The sequence below is a fragment of the Lepidochelys kempii genome, chromosome 2 (assembly GCF_965140265.1).
Source record: "Lepidochelys kempii isolate rLepKem1 chromosome 2, rLepKem1.hap2, whole genome shotgun sequence".
Classification (NCBI taxonomy): domain Eukaryota; kingdom Metazoa; phylum Chordata; order Testudines; family Cheloniidae; genus Lepidochelys; species Lepidochelys kempii.
Genome location: NC_133257.1, coordinates 236277973 through 236297916, shown reverse-complemented (window position 1 = coordinate 236297916; position 19944 = coordinate 236277973). Strand labels below are relative to the sequence as shown.

The window sequence follows — 19944 nt, the reverse complement described above, 5'->3', positions numbered from 1 at the left end:
CTGCCATATATTTCATGTTATAGCAGTCTCGGATGATGACCCAGCACATGTTGTGCATTTTAAGAACACCTTCACTACAGATCTGACCAGTGTGAGATTTCTAAGGATAGCTACATCCCTGGACCCAAGGTTTAAGAATCTAAAGTGCTTTCCAAAATCTGAGAGGGATGAGCTGTGGAGCATGCTTTCAGAAGTGTTAAAGGAGCAACACTCCGATGTGGAAACTACAGAACTTGAACCACCAAAAAAGAAAATCATCCTTCTGCTGGTGGCATCTGACTCAGATAATGAAAATGAACATGTGATGGTTTGCACTGCTTTGGATGGTTATCGAGCAGAACCTGTCATCAGCATGGATGCATGTCCCCTGGAATGTTGGTTAAAGCATGAAGGGACACATGAATCTTTAATGCATCTGGCATGTAAATATCTTGCGACGCTTGCTACAACGGTGCCATGAGAATATCTGTTCTCACTTTCAGGTGACATTGTGAACAAGAAGTGGGCAGCAATATTTCCTGCAAATGTAAACAAACTTGCTTGTCTGAATGATTGGCTGAACAAGAAATAGGACTGAGTGGACTTGCAGGCTCTAAAATTTGACATTGTTTTATTTTTGAATGCCCTTTTTTGTACTTAATTCTCCTTTTGTAAATTCAACTTTCATGATAAAGAGATTGCACTACAGTACTTGCATTAGATGAACTGAAAAATACTATTTCTTTTGTTTTTTTAGAGTGCAAATATTTGTAATCAAAAATAAATATAAAGAGAGCACTGTAGACTTTGTATTCTGTGTTGTAATTGAAATCAGTGTATTTGAAAATGTAGAAAACATCCAAAATATTTTAAAAAATCGTATTTTATTATGTTTTAACAGCGCGATTAATTTTTTTTAATCACTTGACAGCTCAATTACTATACATAAGAGCAAGATAGGGAAGGCAAAGTCATTTTCTTTATGTCAGCAGACTGGAGAAGAAGGGCCTTATAAAGTGCTTCATGTAGTATTTTGCAGCATGTGGATTTCTAGGTTACTTTGAAAATTCATTTGCTACTAATTAAAGAATTACAAAATTGAAAAAGTGGTGTATTTTTCTTATACAGTAAGGAAACTTCTGGTGAGTTATACATGATGGATAAAATTTTCAAAAGCATCTAAATGACTAAGTAACTTAATGATCATTGAAAGTCAATGGGACACAGACTCCTAAATCACTTAGGTCAATGTTTCCCAAACTTGGGACACCGTTTGTTCAGGGAAAGCCCCTGGCGGACTGGGCCGGTTTGTTTACCTGCCGTGTCTGCAGGTTCAGCTGATCGCGGCTCCCACTGGCCATGGTTCGCCGCTCCAGGCCAATGCGGGTTGCGGGAAGGGCGTCCGGCACATACCTCAGCCCGTGCAGCTTTCTGCAGCTCCCATTAGCTGAGCATAGCGAACTGCGGCCAGCGGGAGCCGTGATCAGCCAAACCTGCCGACACGGCAGGTAAACAAACCGGCCTGGCCTGCCAGGGGCTTTCCCTGAACAAGCGGTGTCCCAAGTTTGGGAAACACTGACTTAGGCAATTTTACCAGGTATTATTACTTAATTTACACTGGATTTTGTAAATTAATACACTCTTTAAAATTAGCTCTCTCTCAGCTGGGCTGTTTTCATTCAATTTTAATGGTATGTACTGACACAGAGTTAATTTATTTCGATTCCAAATCTCTCCTGGTTATCAGAGTAGATGGCAGATCTGTGGCATTCAGATTGTTTCAATCCGGCATATAGTTGAAATGTGGACCAACTGCAATTGTTTTTTTTGTTTTTTTTACTGAAAAGCCAGAAGAGAGAAACAACTAATCATCCACACACATTTCCAGATAATTTTTAGACAGCATTAGTCTAAGAAATTAAAAGATTGGAAATGCTTTAGAAATATATTTATCATCATCATCTTTGAAAGGTAAATGGCAAAGCAAAACATTTCCCAAGATCTGAACTGAAAACGGCAATATATATTAAGTTTGTGTAAATATAAATAGGAGGAAATGTGGCAGATTTTAATAAGATTTCTCTGTGCAGCTCAAATGGGGAAAATGTGACACTATGAATTGATAATGTCAAAAAAGTCTTTTAGATTTCCTGTTCCATTAAAAAAAAATCTATTATCCCTTACCTTGAAGCACAGGAGAAAAGCAAGAGAAATATATCAATACTAATCCTATAGTGCATTTCACATCCAGTACATTACTTTGCTGAAGTTGTTGTTTAAAAAAATTGCAACACTGAGCGAAACCATTTTCAGCATTTTATATAAAAGCAGTAAGATCTTGGTGTTCGATGGTGCAGAATTTATATTACTAAATGCCATTAGAAGAAAAAAAAAAATCCTGCTCAGTAAGACAGAAAAGAGTCTTTTTAGCAATAAAATATTTTTTTTATCTGCAAGTTAAAGGCCTGATTCTACCATTCTTACTCAAGTTAAGTAGTACCTGACTCCACAAGCAACCCTATTAATTACAGTGTAAGTGCTCAGTGTGAAAGAGGGTATGTCTACATTGTAATGGGGGGAAGGGCGGTGTTTCCAGCACACGTGGACATACCCAAGCTAGCTTTACTCTAACTAGCTTGGATACCAATAGCAGAGAAACTATGGCAGAATGGGCTTTAGTGAGGACTGCACAAGCCTGCTTGGGACCCTGTGTAATTACTCAGGCAGCTAGCCCATGCTAACGCTTCACTGCTATCAGTGAGCTAGCTTGATTAAAGCTACCTCAAATATGACTATCTGTGCTGTAATTGACCCCCTCTCCCCAACTGCAGTGTAGACATTCCCTGAATGTTGCAGAATTGGACCCTCAGTGTTAACTGATTTTAAATGGTAAAAGTTTCAACGGCCTCCAAATTACTCTCTTACTCCATGGAGAAAAGGAAATAATTCAGGTACCTTGCCTTTTCAGTGACTCCCATTTGTTGATGAACATCAATAAATTCCATAAGCTGCTTCTGTAATGCTTTCTCCTTGCCCTCAATTTGCTTAATGAAGTTATGCTGCAAAAGATCGGATATTGTCGGGCGCTTCTCATAATCTTTAGTCAAGCACCTGCACTGGCAGAAAAAGCAGGTGATCATTCACAGAGCTGTACACTGTTAAGCAGTAAAGTAATTTTGAATTAATTCATGCTTAAGTCACATACCTACAGGACTGTCTCATTAAAGTATGCACATCTTAATCACACCAGCCATAAACAGACATACAGAAGTTTTGATAGAATTTGGGATTAAAAGATGTTAATTCGCTGTATTTTAAACCAGAAATATCAGGCAGCTTAAAGAAACTGCTGGAAAAACAGAAAACCATTGTGGCTTCTCAATAGGACACTCAAATTGACACTAGGTACGTAAACTGAGAATGTATATGCTGGTTAAAAAAAAAAGCATGTGATTTTTAAGAACGTTTGGATCTCAGATGTGAGCTTGGGCCCACCCCTAGTGCTGACTCAAATGTCCAAATACAGGTTAAAGATGTAATGTTTAGGTGCTATGCTTGAAAACTGGAGAAGTGGGAATGATTTGTGAAGTCTCACAGTCCCATTCTAGATATGCTCCCTGCATATCCTTATGTAGCAAGGCTAGGAGGTAGGGCCAGCTGGAAGAGAAATGGGAATGGGATCAATGGATCTGCTGCTATGCAGAGCCATCAGCCACTGTCCCCTGCAAAAGGCCACAGAGCTAGAGGGGCTACTCCCTGCACAGCAGAGTTACACGGCTATGCCCCCATGGGAGACTGTCATAGGTCAAAGGGCTTAGCCCTTAATGGATTCCTTTTCAGGGTCACTAGAACTTTGAGAAATATTTTACTTTAAAATTGTAGGCAACTGTCCATTTCTGGGACAAACCCAGAAATCTTGAAACCATATTTAAAACTATTATTATAGATAAGGGTCACAGGACCTTTCACACCTACATCACTGCTTCAAAATCCTGGTCCCATTGATCAAGTCGCCCATTGATTTCAGTGGGGCCAGGATTTCACCCCAGGCCTTTTGTAGATGATAATTTATTACTGCATCACTCTTTGGTGGCCTATGTGAAATAAGTTTGTGGTCTGAGCCCAGTTACTTCAGGATATACCCCAAACCACTACGTCAATTTGCACCTGTATTGATGAGAGGGTGGGAGGAGAGGAAGCTTAAAAGAAATTTACAGATCATTATTTTGTACACATCAATGACAAAGTCATAAGAAAGGTTTACATTTATGAGGTAGATCCTCGCTGGTGAAAACTGGTGAAGCTCTGTTGACATCATATGAACTGTACCAATCTGTTCTTCATAATCCTTTTATTTTTTATTTATTTATTTATTTTTAACAGAAATTTGCTTAATAAAAAGTGTGTTAATATAGCATAGTGATCTGGCTAATTAAGAGGCCACATAACGCCCAGGCTATATAACGCCCAGGATAGGCATTCCTTGCTCGGTAGCTACATAAGTTCAGATCCTGCTCCATCAGAGCTGGGCAGGAAATGGTTTTCCCATTCTGTGAAAAATTGTTGAGATTTAAAAAATTTCCCACTCTGCATCGTGACAAATCTGAGACCTTTAAAAATGTTTCATGAAAAACAAAGGGGAGGTGGGGGAAGGGGAAGAAAGCGACAGAGCACACACACAACACCAGAATAGTCAATAGCTGGGTGGTTAGGGCACTCACCTGGGGCGTGAGAGACCCCAGTTAAAGTTTCATCTCTGAAAAGTTTGTGGAATCAGCATTTTCCAAAGAAAAACTGTCAAAAATTTCCCAACTAGCTCTACTCTCCATCCATCAGATTAAACCATCATACCAAGCCATTTTATAACACCAGGGCCAAATTCTGTCTGTTCTCAGTTATACTTGTACAGTTAAACTTGTACAGTTCCACTGAATATGATTTCAGGGGTGTAACTGAGGAACCAACATTAGCCAGAAAGCATTCCACAGGTGATGGGAATAGCTTATGGTCTCAAACAATGAACAATATACACTGGAAATCCTATAGAACCGATGTAACAATATACACTGGAAATCCTATAGAACCAAATTCACCCTGATTCATGTTAATGATGTATTTTAGAAACAGTAGTCAGACTGATATTGGAATTGTCACCTGAAGCCTGAGTTTGCAGGAAGCTTAATATAAAACCATATTGCTTATATATTTACAAATAAAAAGAGGAATTTATACAAAGCAACTTTACTATAATAAATAATGTGGGGGAACAAGGGTGAAATATTTTGTCGTGACAGATTTCCAGACAGAATACAAAGATGTAATATTTCAACTACATTTATGCACACATCTTATGTACACATCTTATTTGGTCGAAAGGGCCTCAATTAATGGTCTCAGTTCTTACTCACTTGTTAATAAAATCATTGAATTCAGCTGACCACAGCTCCGGTTGGCGTAATGTTGGAGGTGGATTTCTGTGAAGGTCAGTATTACTATAAGTTAATATGTACACACTTGACAAAAACAACATAAGAAGGCAGGCTGAGTAATGAGTTTTAGGAGGGCTATTGAAAAAAATATTGATTTCCACTGGCTAAAGGAGCATTGTGTAGACAATATAATACTTCATTAACCTCCTACTTTACAAACTAACAAAGCATCAAGAAAATCTACCAAATATAACCAAGAATTGCTGACATTTTTCAAGCATATCAATAAAAGCAAATGAACCTAATGACCTATTATTCACTATTTGTATTTCGTGACAGGACTGTTCTTTCTTTCAAAGCATGTGGCAATTGATTTTTTCTTTTAAAATCAGGAGTTCTTTAAGGAATTCTATCTTAAATTTCACAAAAAGGGTCATAGCTTCATTGCATTAACCAGCTCATTAACAAAGTATCAAAATTAATGAACACTCTTATTATCTATTTGTGATTCACTAAGGCACCAAATAACAGCAAAAGGATTACATTCAGACCTGGTATAAATGGGTACCGTTGCTTTGCCGTCCATTGAATTGCATCTGCTTACTGTAGGTTTGAATTTGGCTCAAAACGTTTTGAATTAGTCTTTTTCCTTCGAAATAAAGTGGACATTTTCCACTTGACATACCAAGTAATGCAAAATGAAATCACAGAACAATGAGGCTGTTTTTCAGAACAGTGCTATATCCACTAGGCAATACTTGTATATGCTTGAGGCAGAGTGCAGGGCTGGTTGTAGGACAGCATGCTTCTGCACTGCTCCCTGGGCAGAATTAGTCCTTAATATTCAGTTATTAGATATAGAAGTGCCCAAGTTTGGTAGGAGGGAGTACGAGAAAGTGGTGGGGATTAGACTAATACCGTGAGAAATAAGGGTATGAAGACATTACCTTGGTATTTTGAAAAGTGCTCTCATAGGATGCAACTCAGCAAGAGGTGGATCTCCATCTCCTAGCTCTATGGCAGTGATACCCAATGACCATGCATCACATCTGGCATCATAGGAGCTGTCCAGCTGCTGCTCACATGCAATTACCTGTGAGAGGAATACAGCTTTTAGGTTCATATTGTTCATTTATGAAAATTTTGATAAGTATCCAGAATGAAAAGCACAGCAATTTGAACAGCCAGATGGTGAGAAACTCACTGCGATAAACTAGAAATCTATTGAAAAGTAAGCATTTAAATTACATTTAGCATATTCAAGTCTCCTGCTGGTGCCTGTCATATTGCAGAAAAGCAGTGCGGAAATCAGAGAGAGCAAACTGATGATCACATCCTACCCCTGCTTCTCAATTCTGCTGTAGGAGTTGTGGGGAGAGCTCCTAGCTACCTATGTATACACCATACCACATTGGTGCCTGAATATTACGGGAGTACCAGCAAACCATAACATGGAGTCCAATGTGGCTCTGCCTTTTGGCCCCACCATCCCCACGTGGAATGACAGTGACAGGGGCCTCCTCCCCACTAGAGACATAGATGCAGTAGTATGCAGCCCTTTCTGTTGCAGTCTTTGCAGGATTGGCTGCAGGATTTCCCTCTGGAGCAGCAGAGATGACAGCCAGAGTCCCCTCTTCCTCTCACAGAGCCAAGGGCAGCGAGATACCCTTAGAACCTATACTCTGGTTGCTGGAATACCTGCTTGAGTGGGTTGGTGGGTGGACTGGGTCCACTGTACTATTCTCTCCTTGTTGTGCACAGAGTACTCTGCTCAGGTGATGCTGGCAGAGCCACCCAAAGCAATGGATTTTGGAGTTTACATCCCACTCAGAAGACAGTGGCAGGTCAGACCTCTCAGAACTCTTGTTTCAGACTGTCTGCAGACTCAGGCAAATAGTGCATTGGTTTTCTTCATATCTGAGCAGGCCAGAAATTTCCTATTTTTTTTTAAATGAAAGCTGAAGTGACACCAGGAGCTGAGCTCCTAAGAATGGGCATACCTCATCTATGTCTTAGTTCAGGCTTTACTTCCCCCAGTTTCAGTACTGCAGAAAAAAGACATACTTTCTGTCTCTGATGAGATGGCAGTCTAGTGAGAGAGGGTCTAAAGCAGCTTCCCTCTTTCTTGCATCTATTTATTTGATTTTTTTTAAAAAAGGGACTTTCATAACACCTATGGATGCATACACAGTACATTTGACAAAACAATATAAAATAAGTTGCCCACATTCAATAGAACTTAAGACTACCCCAGAATTTTGTAACAATATAGCCCCCACTATTCCGGTCTTGGGCATACAGGTTTATCAGTGGAAGAACTTCACTGCATAAACACTATAAACAGCTTGTTTAATATTAACCAACATGTAGTGCCCCATGCTTCTCTCTGCATCTGCACACAGAGCCTGAACCCGTAGAAGAGCAGAATTCTGCCTTTTACAGCATTCATCTCCTTCTCCCAACCCCGTGGAAGCCTCTCCACAGAATCCTGCTCTGTAGAGTCGGAGGAAACAGAGCAGAAGCCAATTGGGCTCCTTCAGATTATCCTGCCTGAAGCTCATGAGGGAAAGCAGTGGAAGCCAAAGGTTTATTAAAGTACACAGTTTTCCCTCTGCACTCTGGAACCTCTTTTTAAGGAGGGGTCCTAGACAGCTGCAATAAGGAGAATCCCTGGAAGCCACGTTTGTTGCAGGAAGCATGCTTAGAATGGCAGAGCTCTGGCAAGGGGTGTCTGTGTGGATGACTTTTGCCTCCTAAAAATGCCAAAAGTCATGCAGATGACAGGTGATCTGATGGGTAAGAGGATGGAAACCCAGTCTTGTTCTGTAGAGGGGAAGCAAACCATGTTCTACACCAGAGGGAAGAACTTGGAGGAAACTCAGTAAGGTCAAACTTGTGAAGTTTCCGCTCCCTTGTGTGTGGGATAATGGCACTGTAGAGTTCTTCCTCTGCTATGAAATCAGCATCAAAGAAGAAATTTTGTTTGGCGTCTGTCCCTCTGGGCACCCATTCTGACCGTTTCACAGAGAGATAATATCTCTACAATATGGCCACCATTAGCAGTACATTCAGAAATGCCAATTTTAATTAAAAACTTTTATTTTTGAATTCATTTCAGCTAATTCACACTGACAGATGAGTCGGGACATTTCAGCTAATTAGCTGAACAAACAAAGTACAGGTTTTTTTCCTATAAACAGTGCAATTGCATATACTATAAAACATTTTTTATTTTCTTGCAAACAATGTATTCCTGCATATGCTTATTTAACAAACTGAATTTGTCCTATTGGAGTTTATAATATCTTACTCTAGATTTAAAAAGTAATCAAAGTTACGACTAAGCTTCAAATATATACTGTATAATACATTTTTACTTATTCATACAAATCTTTTGTTGCTGTGGCGATTCATGAAGCACGTGGTGTATCAAAAGCCTCCTGAGCAGTGAGATACACAAATAAAATACATAAGATCAAGAAAGTAACCTCCTGTTTAGTTCCCTTCTGTTGTGAAATCTACAATATTCCAACAGGATCACACTGTTCTCAGTCGCTGTCTTTAAAAATAGTCTTGCTGGACTGTCATTTAAAATGAGAGGATTGAAGTCACAAGATAACCATGGGCTCTCTCTACCCCTAGAAAGAAACTGATTTCAAAACATACTTTCTCCTCCAAAGTATTTCAACAAGTGATCTATGCAGCTCCTCTTGCTCTAACCACACAGTATTCAATTAAATAAATTTGAATCAACATTGTATAAAAGTAAAACAGCTAAAAGAAAATGCCAGCATTTTAAGACTACAGGATAAAAAGTTTTTACAATTGACATTTCCATTCAGTTTGCTAAAACTACTAAAATAAAAGGGAAGAGACAGAGAAGCAGAGAGACAAACAAAAGCAATCTGGAAAAAATGTATGTTTTCAAATGTAATCTAACCTCTGGAGCCATCCAAAAAGGGGTGCCCACAGACGTGTTCCGACGGAGATGAGTGCTGGTCAGCTGAGCAGACACACCTAAAGGAATACAGGGAAGCTATATTCAGAGTGGTGGTTACTTTTATTTAAATTCCATCTGGACTGTGCCATCATCATCTCGTCCTCGGAATAGGGACGTTAAAAGGCTTTTTCCTTTCAAAAGCTCAATCGTATCTTTCCAATTGCCTGTAAATGAGTACTAAAGTCTCAGTCCTTCTGCAACGTGTTGAACATCCTCAACTTCCAGTTACTTCAATGGGAGCAGCATTTAGCCCTGAATGAGGCTTTTATGAGTAATCGGACTGCATTTTAATGACTAATTATAGTATTTTGATGTCCTTTTTAGGAGCAAGAAACCACAAGTATTACTTGGAGAAGTAGCACTTTTTAAAAAAATGTGCCGCACCCTTTAATGCATGTTATTTCTTTCAGAGCTACAGTACTGACAATGGTGCATCTTTGCTTCATGATTTATTTTATTTATTTCAATTTCAATATCAATATCATCACAGATAGATCCCAGGTTCTTAACTGCCCCACCATCATTGAAAATGTAAACCCTAACCACAGAAACAACAACAACAACAAGAAAGCAGCTGTGGGATAAGAGGGAAGTCCTTTTATGGATTAGTAACAAGTTAAAAGATAGGAAACAAAGGGTAGGAATAAACAGTCAGTTTACACAGTGCAGAGAGGTAAATTTCAGGTCCCCCAAAGATCTGTCCTGGGACCAGTGCTGTTCAACATATTCATAAATGAGCTGGATAAAGAGGTAAACAGCAAGGTGGCAAAGTTGGCAGATAATACAAAATTACTCAAAATAGATAAGCTCAAAACTGACTGTGAGGAGTTAGAAAGGAATCTCACAAAACTGGGTTGTTGCCCTTGGTGACGCGGCAACAAAATGGCAGATGAAATTCAAAGTTGATAAGAGCAAACTACTGAAAATTGGAAAACATAACCCCAACTATAAAAATGATGGGGTCTAAATTAGCTGTTACCACTCAAGAAAGAGATCTTGGAGTCAATGTGAAGAGTTCTCTGAAAACATCTGCTCAATGTGCAGCAGCAGTCAAAAAGCTAACAGAATGCTGGAAATCACAAGGAAAGGGATAGATAATAAATCAGAAAATATCATAATGTCACTATATAAATTCATGGTTTACCTACACCTTGAATACTGCATGCAGTTCTGGTCACCCCTTCTCACAAAAGATATATTAGATCTGAAAAAAGTACAGAGAAGGGCTGCAAAAATGATTAGGGGTATGGAACAACTTCCATATGAGGAGAGATTAGAAGACTGGGATTGTTTTGCTTAGAAAAGAGACAACTAAGGGGGGATATGATAGAGGTCGAGAAAATCATGAATGATGTGGAGAAAGTAAATAAGGAAGGGTTATTTACCCCTTCACATAACACAATAACCAGGGGGGTCAACCAATGAGATTAATAGTCAGCAGGTTTAAAACAAACAAAAGGAAGTACTTCTTCACACACTGCACAGTCAACTTGATGGAACTTGTTGCCAGGGTATGTTGCAAAGGTCAAAAGTATATTTGGGTTCAAAAAGGAATTAGACAAGTTCCTGGATGATAGGTCCATCTATGGCTATTAGTCAAGATCGTCTGGAATGCATCCCATGCTCTCGGTGTACCTAAAACTCTGACTGCGAAAAGATGGGAAGGATGTCAGGAGATGACTCACTCAATAACTGCCCTGTTCATTCACTCTGAAGCACCTGGCACTGGCCATTGTAGAAAGACAGGTACTGGGCAAGATGGACCATTGGCCATTCTTATGTTCTTAACAAAACAGTAACAGTTAATTAGCAAGAAATTTTTACAAAACCTAAATCTCCACATGCTGTGTCCAGCCCAAAATCTCCCCCTCCCAAATGCCTGTTAAAAATGGACTTGCAGCATGAACTGAAGATCAGCAAATCCAGGCTATTTCACACCAGAGAAGGGGAGTGAATTGCAAAGTCACAGACTCTTCACAGGGTCTGATCAAGAGTCCACTGAAGTCAAGTATCTTCCAGTTGACTACAATGGATTTTATATCAGGACCTTGGAGTATGTCCTGTCATAGATTCATAGACTCATAGAAGATTAGGGTTGGAAGAGCAGCTTCCTCGTCTACAAAAGAAGGGAACTCTAAACTGAGTGCCTCCACTAATCACAACAGAAGCAATATCACATAGCCGGGAGAGGTAATCTATGAGGTAGGCAGATCTCAAGCCATTTAGGGCTTTAGAAGTCAAAACCAATACCTTAAGTTCCACCCAGAAACCAATAGGTGCAGATCCTGAAGTGTTGGTGTCATGTCTGGTGATTGTGCACTTAACAAGCAGGCTGCCACATTTTGCACTTGCTTCAGCTTTTGAACATATTTAAAGGACACTCTCCGCCAGACTAGAGGTGACAAAGGCATGGTAATAAGGTCCACATTCAGGAGCAACGGCTGCAAATTCCTCGACAGACAGAGCTGGACAAATCTGACCAGGTGACTGATAATCAATGTCTAATAGTAGTATGGAACTTAACCAGAACTCCCACATTGTGAACTTTGATAATAAATGATTAATGCTTATCCTCAGTCAGAAGGGGACAGACCCTCTTGTTACTTCCTTCAACCAGCCATAATCCCCTGAGGCTCAGCTAGATTGAACCTCAACCAAATTCATTTTCATCCAGGGCCCAATCTTGCCTAGACACCAAGAAAGATGCTTAATTACATGCTCTGGGCTGGAAAAGACATAGCGATAAAGATGGGTATCCTCAGCGCATCTCTCCTCGTGAACTCTCCTAAAGGCCTCAGATACACATTGAATAAAAGGGGTGACAGCACAGAACCTTGATAGTAACCCCGAGAGCATTCTCAGGGCACAGGTGCAATTACACTACCCCATGGGATTTCGCTATGAGTGCCGTTGTGTGTGTACCCAGGACAGAACCCCAACTGATAAGGATAAATGAAGTCAGAGGCATCAAGATATTGTGAGAGTTCTCTCACCACAATCATTTCCATAATCTTAACCCAAACTGGAATATCAGATACTGGTCAAATCAATAATGGATATAGACTGTCAGTGTCTGGGGATGGCTCTTTGAACAGAGGCTGAACACGTATTTCTTTTCAACTATTAGCATTTCACCACCCTCAGTGAAGGCATCAGCAATCTCCATCAGCAACGAACTCAGTACTCTCCCAATGGCCTTAATTGACCATGAAGGAAAATGGATCCAAAGCCCAGGTCATGGTATTAAATTCTCCTGAAACATACAGAACTTCAGTGAATTAGACTGGCTAAAACAAGCAGAGATAACGTAGCTTTTGTTCTTTCCAGATATTGCCTGTTCTGAATCCACTTCATTTTATCCACAAGAAAGCATGCAGTTTTCTTATAATGGGAACAATTCACATCAGCAAGTGAGTGGAAATAGGTTGGATTAATCAGGCTGTCCATTACCCAGCACAAATCCTCAGGTTGAGACTTTGCAGATGCTATGGTGGAGGGAAAGACACTTGAGAGGAGATTATCTGGTTTTTACTCTGAATGTATGTACTCAACTCTGATCCCCAGCACAACTATACTTGTCCATCATATAAAAGTCACTTTGCATAGCTACTAAAAATAAGGCCACATTAAAGCTCCTGTTTGGCAAATCAGCCTGTTATTTAAAAAGAAACACATTCAAAATCATTACATTTGTAGTTGCCTCTCTCTCTATTTTCCTGTGTGAGATAAAGAGTGAAATCTGCCCTTTCTCCATAGCTGTAGAGGCCCAATAAGCAGCAAAGCCATTTGCCTAGTGGTGAGCAGGATGTGGGGAGCCTTAACATGGCCTCTACATCCTTTGCACACTGTGGAGATCTGGTGCACAGGGGTTTCATCCCTGCTGCTACAGAAGGGAGTCCGGGGGCCAGGCTCTGGCCCATAGATCTATGGCTACATGAAGCCTTGAGCAAAACACACTGCAGAGAGGGTGTGAAGCAACCACAGATGCTACTACAACCCTAAAGCTGTTTTAGTGTCAATATAGCGACTGTGTTGCCTTAGGGTTAGGGAGCAAGAGGAGGTTTCTGTCCCTTTGCTAACCACCATGGAACCCTGCTGTGCCAAGCTCTTTTACTCAGGCTTGGCACAGGGACCAGGATTTGGACCTAGAGGCAAAAAAGGCAGTAACTGAGATCTGATATTATTCCAGCGTCAGATTTTATAAATAATCATCTTTCTGCATAGATAAGGAGCTAACATACAAGAAATGTTAAATATGCAAAATCTGCTCAGTCTAAGTCTAGTTTCTTCTCACTGAACTGTAATAATTAAGCGAATCCTAGTTATTTATTTTTAACTTCCATAAAAAGCTGATTTAATTTGAATTGTTCATCACTATTTTCTTTAGGCTGATTTTTTTATACCCTTTTGCTCTTGGCACTAAACTGGCATTTCAGATTACAGAGTGTAAGTCTGATGACAAATGATATTTCTTTGGGCTCTTTCTGTGTGTAGGGGAAAGAGGATGTCATGCCACACTTGGCAACATTTCTTCCAGCACTTCAGCAACTAATCAAGCATAAAGCCAGCCAGCTCTTTTTAACTTGTATGTTTTCTAACAATAACATTTTAGGGGTTTACTACTGCTGTAATGAAAAAACTGGACTAAATATCTTCTGAAGGAAACCTAAAACTCCACTGCCAACACATTTTTCACACAATACAAAAGTGCAAATCTTCAGTTCATGCTGCAAGTCCATTTTTATGAAGATGAACAGTTTGATAAACAGATGCACGAGTTATGCAAATACATGGACTCTCCGTCTCTCTCACACATATATATAGAAAGAAACGCACTACACTTGGTGATAAGAAAAAGAGATATTATGGGTGTGTTCAGAAAAGATCAGACATGTTTCTTACCTATTGTGTCTGGTAACTCTAGGCATTGGCTTACTCGTGAAAAGTGGATATTTTTGTGTAAGTACCCTCAGACAGCAGGTATCATACAAGCTGCACATTGCAAGCATTAGCAGAGCAGAAATGCCTGAGAACTAGAGCTACTCAGTTATGATCTTGGACTTAAACTAAGTAAACAAATCGTAGTGCAACAACGGAGTCCTTTATTAATTAATTATTATTATCAAATATATATATATATATATGTATACTGTGATAGCTCCCCCAGCCCCGAGTCAGAGACTGGAGGCACATTACGATAGGCACTGTACACATAACAAAAATGTGGTCCTTGCACCAAAGAGCTTACAATCTAAATATATGACAATAGACAAGGGAATACATCAAACAGATGGAGGAAGCACAAGGTGACAGTGAGACAATTACTATTAGCATAATAAGCATCAGGCAGAGCACAGCAGCTGCATAACCATTGTCAAGTGTTTTGTAAGCATCACAGCATAGGTGGGTATTAAGAAGACATTTAAAGGAGAATAACAACATAGTTGCTTTGCAGATCTCTGCACGGAGCTCCTCCCATGCATAAGGGATGGCATGAGTGAAAGAGTGAAGGTGCTTCTTGGGAAGTTTTACTAATTGGCTATAAAGGCTGGCATCACTATGACAGGGTTGATGGCTTTATATCATGTAAAAGATGACAAGAAAGTGGGGTTAAGTCATAAGAGTCTTGAAAGTAGTTTGTGCTTGATGTGATGGAGAAGGGGGAGCCAGTGAAAGGCATAATGCAGTTGAAATGATGAGCCAGGAAGATGATTTTTGCAGCAGCATTTTGACTCTTTTTTAGAAAAACCTAAAACAGTTTTATGGTTCAGGATTCTAGATCTAGGGATGCTGGAGAAAAGAGATCATGAGGAATGTGGGAGTAGGAGAAGAAAGATGTAGGGAGAGCATACATGCTTATTTTAAAACAATCTATGATAGAGCTGCAACATTTCAGCTGTCTGATGGTGCATCAGAAGGCAAGGTCCCCCAAACCCAGCATAAGAGCCAGAATTAGAACCCAGGAGTTCCAGAATGCTAGTCTTGAACAATGAATACACACAGGAGGGTTTCATAAAACTATTATGAATGTAACCAGCTGAAAACCAAGAGCTGAGAAAGAACCCGGCTTGAAAGGGGTATAAAAAAAATCTCATTACATAAAAGTTAATTCATGTATGGAACAGACTGCCAGAGGCAGAAACAGTGATGGAACATAGGCAAACCAGAGTTACAAAGCTCTTCCAGGAAGAACATGCTTTCCAGGGTACAAATCCTAAACAGAAAGCAGGAAGGTCCTACACAGGTTGTATGACTCCACATCACTCCAAAAATGAAAGGCTAGTATTTAAAAAGGATGAATATAGGAATTATAGGGCTTGGATCGATGTCACTGGAAAAGATCAAAGCATGTTTCATAAAATGTATAGGCCAGAATGAAGATACAGGCAGATGTGCCACCATAGAAATAGTTCTAGAACTGTCAGAAGCACCCTGGTGAGCAGAGACAGTGACCAAAAACAAAACAAAAAACAGAAAAAACCCCACCCTAAAAACCAAAACCACAAGCTAAACAAGTTTTACACATTTTAAAACCATTCATAAAAGAGGCACGCAGGTGCTTTTGCTGCATAGTTCTTGTGTTGATTTACTTCAAAGTACTGAAGGTGACAGAGACATTTTAGATGACTCTCTGTAATTCTGTTTTAATAGGCAACAAATTGTTTTTACATAAGCCCAGAGAAGTAAAGTTATTCAAAGTTCGGACTGAAAATCCTTTGGGCTAAATTCAGACATGAATCTAAACTGGACCAATCTAACCTATGGGGGCTGCTCTACCTTATGCTAGCAGGCCATGATCCCTAAAGGATCATATGCCGGTGAGCATAGCTAATGTGCAGCATGTTGTGGCCGGCCCCTGGCCTTGCTCTTTCATGTCCCCTGCTCCAGGGCTGAATGGATGAGTGGCACAGGAACTAACAATGCCCACTCTGTGCCCTGCCAGGCGCCTGAGTTCCCCCATGTTGGGGAATTATTTTGCTGGCCAGATCCAGCTACTTTCCAGCCTATTTTGTCTAACATAATTTACAGTACACGACATTAGATTACTGCTCTATGCATTATATAACATTTATGGTACCCCATGGCATCTAAATGTGAATTAATAGGAAAAGCTTGTTCAATGATTGTGACTGGACCAGGACAGTAACTCTGATCCTGGTCTATAAAAAGGGTTCTCCCCTTTGGAAAATTCAGATTTTTTTATGGGGCTCATATTCAAAGCAGCCTGACAAGCTCTTTACTGAGGAAGCTTTAACTTTGAAGTTCTTTGCTTTTATTGGCTTCTATTAGTACCTCTATATTAAAATGTCATTTAAAAGTAACACATGAATGTCATGTTATCTGGTATGGAGAAATGACAACACAATTATACCCTGTTCTTGATCTGAATCAATGAAGCAGACAACTTTATTATGGATGCATGCTAGAATGACTAACACAGATACTAAGCCTTACTATGACTCACTGCTGAAGATAAGCTGAGGGCAGAGGGATAATTCTTTTTATTTTTGAATACTTTAAAATGAAATCATTTAAATTAATGATTGCATTTTGTAGAATGATTCAGACAGCATTTACAGCTAATGTAGGACAATACAATTTGAGAATGCAATAGGGTGAGATGGCTTCAGAATAATATGTTTTCTATTACTGTTTGGAAAACTTCTGGAGGTCATTTTTGGATAGATTTTCAGTGTCAATCAGACATGCGAATCAGAAACAACATATTAATGATCAGATTGTCTTTTCCTAAAGTGACTTTGGTCCTGAACCTGAAATCCTTACTAAGGCTAATGGAGATTTATCCAAGGACTGAAAAATGACTTCAGAGTTGGCCTTATTAAGAACATAACAATGGCCATACTGGGTCAGACCATTGGCCCATCTAGCCCAGTATCCTGTCTTCCAACAGTGGCCAATGCCAGATGATTCAGACAAAATGAACAGAATAGGACAATTATCAAGTGATCTCTCCTGTCTTGCAGTCCCAGCTTCTGGCAGTCAGAGGTTTAAGGACACTTAGAGCATGGGGTTGTGTTCCTGGCCATCTTGGCTAATAGCCATTGACAGATCTATCTTCCATGAATGATCAAACTCTTTTTTAAACCCAGTTATACTTTTGGCCTTCACAACATCCCCTGGCAATGAGTTCCACAGGTTGACTGTGAGGTGCGTGAAGAAGTACTTCCTTACACTTGTTTTAAACCTTCTGCCTATTAATTTCATTGGATGAGCCTTAGTTCTTGTGTTAGAAAAAGGTTATTTACCCCTTTACCTATTCACTTGCCTCAAGCCATTAATGATTTTATAGACCTCTTTCATAACTCTCCCTTAGTCATCTCTTTTCTAAAATGAACAGTCCCAATCTTTTAAATCCCTCTTCACATGGAAGTTGTTCCATAGCACTAATCATTTTTGTTGCCCTTCTCTGCACTTTTCCTAATCCTACTATATCTTTTTTTCAGATGGGGTGCCAGAACTGCATACAGTACTTAAGGTGTAGTCATGCCATGGATTTATGTAGTGGTATTATTATATTTTCTGTCTTATTGTCTATCCTTTTCCTAAAATTTTTAGCTTACTTGACTGCCACTGCACATTGAACAGATGTTTTCAGAGAACTATCCACAATCTGCTCCAAGATCCCTTTCTTGAGTGGTAACAGCTGACTTAGACCCCATCATTTACTCTGTATAGTTGAGATTATGTTTGCCAATGTTCATTACTCTGCATTTATCAACTTTGAATTTCATTTGCCATTTTGTTGCCCAGTCAGCCAGTTTTGTGAGTTCCCTTTGTAACTCTTCACAGTCAGCTTTGGATGTAACGATCTTGAATAATTTTCTATTGTCTGCAAACTTTGCCATCTCACTGTTTACCCCCTTTTCCAGACCATTTGTGGATATGTTGAAGAGCACTGGTCCCAGTACAGATCCTTTAGGAACCCCATTATTTAACTTTCTGCACTGTGAAAACTGACCATTTATTCCTACCCTTTGTTTCCTATCTTTTAACCCAGGGGTAGGCAAACTACGGCCCGGGGGCCACATCCAGCCCTTCAGATGTTTTAATCTGGCCCTCGAGATCCTGCTGGGGTGTGGAGTCCAGGGCTTGCCCTGCTCTGCCCATGCCATGGCTCTGTGTGGCTCCCGGAAGCAGTGGCATGTCCCCCCTCTGACTTCTATGCATAGGGGCAGTCAGGGGGCCAATGGAAGCTGCAGGGATGGCGCCTGCGGATGGGGTAGCCCACACAGATGCCTGGCCACGCCTCTGTGTAGGAGCTGGAGGGGGGACATGCCGCTGCTTCTGGAAGCTGCTTGAGTTAAGCGCTGCCCAGAGCCTACACTCCTGACCCCCTCCTGTGCCCCAACCCCCTGCCCTAGCTCTGATCCCCCTCCTGTCCTCTGAGCCCCTTGGTCCCAGCCCAGAGCCTGTAATCCCAGCTTGAGCCCTCACCCCAACCACCTGCCCCAGTCCAGAGCCCCTTCCCATACCCTGAACTCCACATTTCTGGCCCCACCCTAGAGCCTTCACCCCCTCCTGCACCCCCAATTTTGTGAGCATTCATAGCCCGCCCTACAATTTCCATACCTGGATGTGGTTCTCGGGCCAAAAAGTTTGCCACCCCTGGTTTAACCAGTTACCAACCCATGAGAGCCCTTCCCTCTTATCCCATGACTGTTTACTTTGCTTTAAAGCCTTTGGTGAGGAATCTTGTTAAAGGCTTTCTAAACATCCAAGTACGCTATATCCACTGGATCACTCTTGTCCACATGCTTGTTGTCACCCTCCAAGAATTTGAATAGCTTGATGAAGCACGATTTCCCTTTACAAAAGTCATGTTGACTCTTCCCCACCATATTCTATTTATCTGTTTGATAATTCTGTTCTTTACTATAGTTTCAAATAATTTGTCTGGTTCTGAAGTTAGGCTTATGGGCCTGTACTTGCCAGGATCGCCTCTGGAGCCTTTTTAAAAAATTGGCTTTACTTTAGCTACCCTCCGGTCACCTAGTACAGAGGCTGATTTAAATGATAGGTTACATGCCACAGTAGTAGTTCTGCAATTTCATATTTGAGTTCCTTCAGAAATCTTGGGTGAATACTCTCTGGTCCTGGTGACTTATTACTGTTTAGTTTATCAATTTGTTCCAAAACCTCCTCTAATGATGTCTCAATCTGGGACAGTTCCTCAGATTTGTCACCTAAAAAGAATGGCTCAGGTGTGGAAGTCTCCCTCAATCCTCCGCAGTGAAGACCAGTGCAAACAATACATCTAGCTTCTCTGCGATGGCCGTGACTTCCCTGAGTGGTCCTTTATCATTTCCATCATCCTGTGGCTCCACTGATTGTTTGGCTGGCTTCCTGCTCCTTATGTACTTAAAAACTAATAGCAAAAATATTTTTGTATCTTTTAATAGTTGCTCTTCAAATTCTTTTTGGCCTGCCTAATTATACTTTAACACTTGACTTGCTAGAGTTTATGCTCCTTTCTATTTTTCTCAGTAGGATTTGACATCCAATTTTTAAAGGATG

The 19944-nt window shown here is 40.3% G+C and overlaps 1 protein-coding gene across 1 annotated transcript in view; it reads right to left on the bottom strand.

Moving 5' to 3' along the window:
* MYO3A (myosin IIIA) overlaps positions 1-19944 on the bottom strand; it is a 298186-nt gene that overhangs the window by 101528 nt on the left and 176714 nt on the right. The window contains exons 6-9 of the mRNA XM_073334312.1: positions 9349-9425; positions 6356-6501; positions 5388-5453; positions 2935-3090 (exon numbers count right to left, since the gene is read on the bottom strand). Of these exons, the coding sequence (XP_073190413.1) occupies positions 2935-3090; positions 5388-5453; positions 6356-6501; positions 9349-9425 (445 nt within the window). The remainder of the gene's footprint in view (positions 1-2934; positions 3091-5387; positions 5454-6355; positions 6502-9348; positions 9426-19944) is intronic.